A 1589-nucleotide genomic window follows, 5' to 3' on the forward strand; every position below is an offset into this window, starting at 1 on the left:
TGTAGCAGCATAATGCATTGCATCGTTCTGCTTACCATTTCTTTGAATCCGTTCGAAAGAAATCGATTTTGTACGACCGCTGTAACGCTTGCGGGTGGTGCGTCTAAATCCCTAAATGAGTCCAACACAATAAAGTCGAGGCAAATGTCATAAAAAGTCATTGCTTTCACATTACGCGCTTCCAATTCTTTTTGTATTTCATCCCAATTATTAGGATTCTGCAAATAGTTGATCATATCCTCGTAGCCCACCAGAAACTCTTTGGTATCTTTATCGCCTAGACAGAGCAGATCGGTGAGTATTTGGCGACCCGTATCGCAAACCCATTGGCCGATTGAGGGATCCTGTAAATACGCAGATATGATAAATGAAACTACTTTATTATTTAAGAACTCACTTTGAATAAATATTGAAATGCCAAGCGTACACAATGCAGTTTAACCAGATATTCTGTATCACTCGAACAGTGCACCAGGTCAGCGCGAATAGTACGGTAAGGAATAGGCGTTTCTTCGTGATGTTTGAGCGCCGCATTGTACAATGGATATTGTTCATAAGATGTGTCCACAAATTCCTCAAAATCACGCATATCTGCAACTTGATCTAGCGCCGAGGCATAGCTTTCAGCTGAATCGAAATTTGGATCAGAACCTGTGCGACTCATCAACGATCTGTGCGAATGTCTATCCTCTTCGTTACCGTCCTCGAGCGCATGACCCATACCATCCTCCTCTAACTCATCAATGGATGGTTCATCCCGAAATAGTACCGAGCGTTGGTCCAAGAATAGTAATTCACTTTGTTCTTGTAATGTGTAGGCCATATCAAGTAGATTTTGTATTTCACGACAAAACTCAGATTCCTCAGCAGTGGTTAGCAAAGCGGGAACACCACCTGGTGAATTGTGTGCCGCTAGCGCATCCTCCCAATAATTTATTACTGTGTCCAATGCTTCCATTCCCATCACGCCGAGTTGCTGGGCGGTTAAGTGTAGAACTATTGCACCTGTTTGACTTTGTGCAGCGGATAAAAGTGCGCCAACGCCTATAGATCCGGATGCCATGGACATGCGATCCGAATAGGCGACAGTAGAACCCGGAGGACTGCCGGAACGTGCAGATGCTTTTGAACCAGCTATGGATATCAAATCATTGGGGCTACGCATGCTATTTCGCGCACGTCGACCCGTGTATTTGCGTGTTCGACGGGGCGGGCGTGGCGGTTTTCGACGTCGTAAGAACCGCGCAAGCACGCCAAGTAAAGCTACGCCAGCGGTGAGCGAGAAAAAAACAACCTGAATGAAAATGAGCAAACACCCATTTACAATTATTATTTATTATAGACTTTGAACAAACTATTAGCCACTCACCTTTTGCGAGGTAGTCATACGGAAGGGAAGCACGCGAATATCCGCCCATCTTGGAACTAGGCCTTGCATTTTATTTTAGTACTTTTTTATTTTACTTCTGAAGAAATTTAATATGTGCTCATATGCTCTCAACCATTGCTTCGGTTACACCTGATCGCGCATTCGAGGTTAGGTGCTGCAGTGATGCGATGTTATGATGCGTCGTTGTTCGGAACGTTAT

At 44.3% G+C, this 1589-nt stretch overlaps 1 protein-coding gene across 1 annotated transcript; it reads right to left on the reverse strand.

Annotated features, from left to right (window-relative positions):
- Positions 1-16: 16 nt before the first annotated feature.
- Positions 17-1583, reverse strand: LOC108356578 (mitoguardin-like; the record flags this gene model as incomplete). Its single annotated transcript, XM_017607680.1, has 3 exons — positions 1370-1583; positions 398-1294; positions 17-344 (listed from the first exon to the last, which is right to left on the reverse strand). Coding segments are annotated over exons 1-3 (1294 nt in total), but the record flags the coding sequence as incomplete, so codon positions are not given.
- Between the last annotated feature and the right edge of the window lie 6 nt (positions 1584-1589).

Source organism: Rhagoletis zephyria, unplaced genomic scaffold (genome assembly GCF_001687245.7).
Source record: "Rhagoletis zephyria isolate East Lansing unplaced genomic scaffold, Rhagoletis_zephyria_1.1 Rzeph_scaffold_61237, whole genome shotgun sequence".
NCBI classification, from domain to species: Eukaryota; Metazoa; Arthropoda; class Insecta; order Diptera; family Tephritidae; genus Rhagoletis; species Rhagoletis zephyria.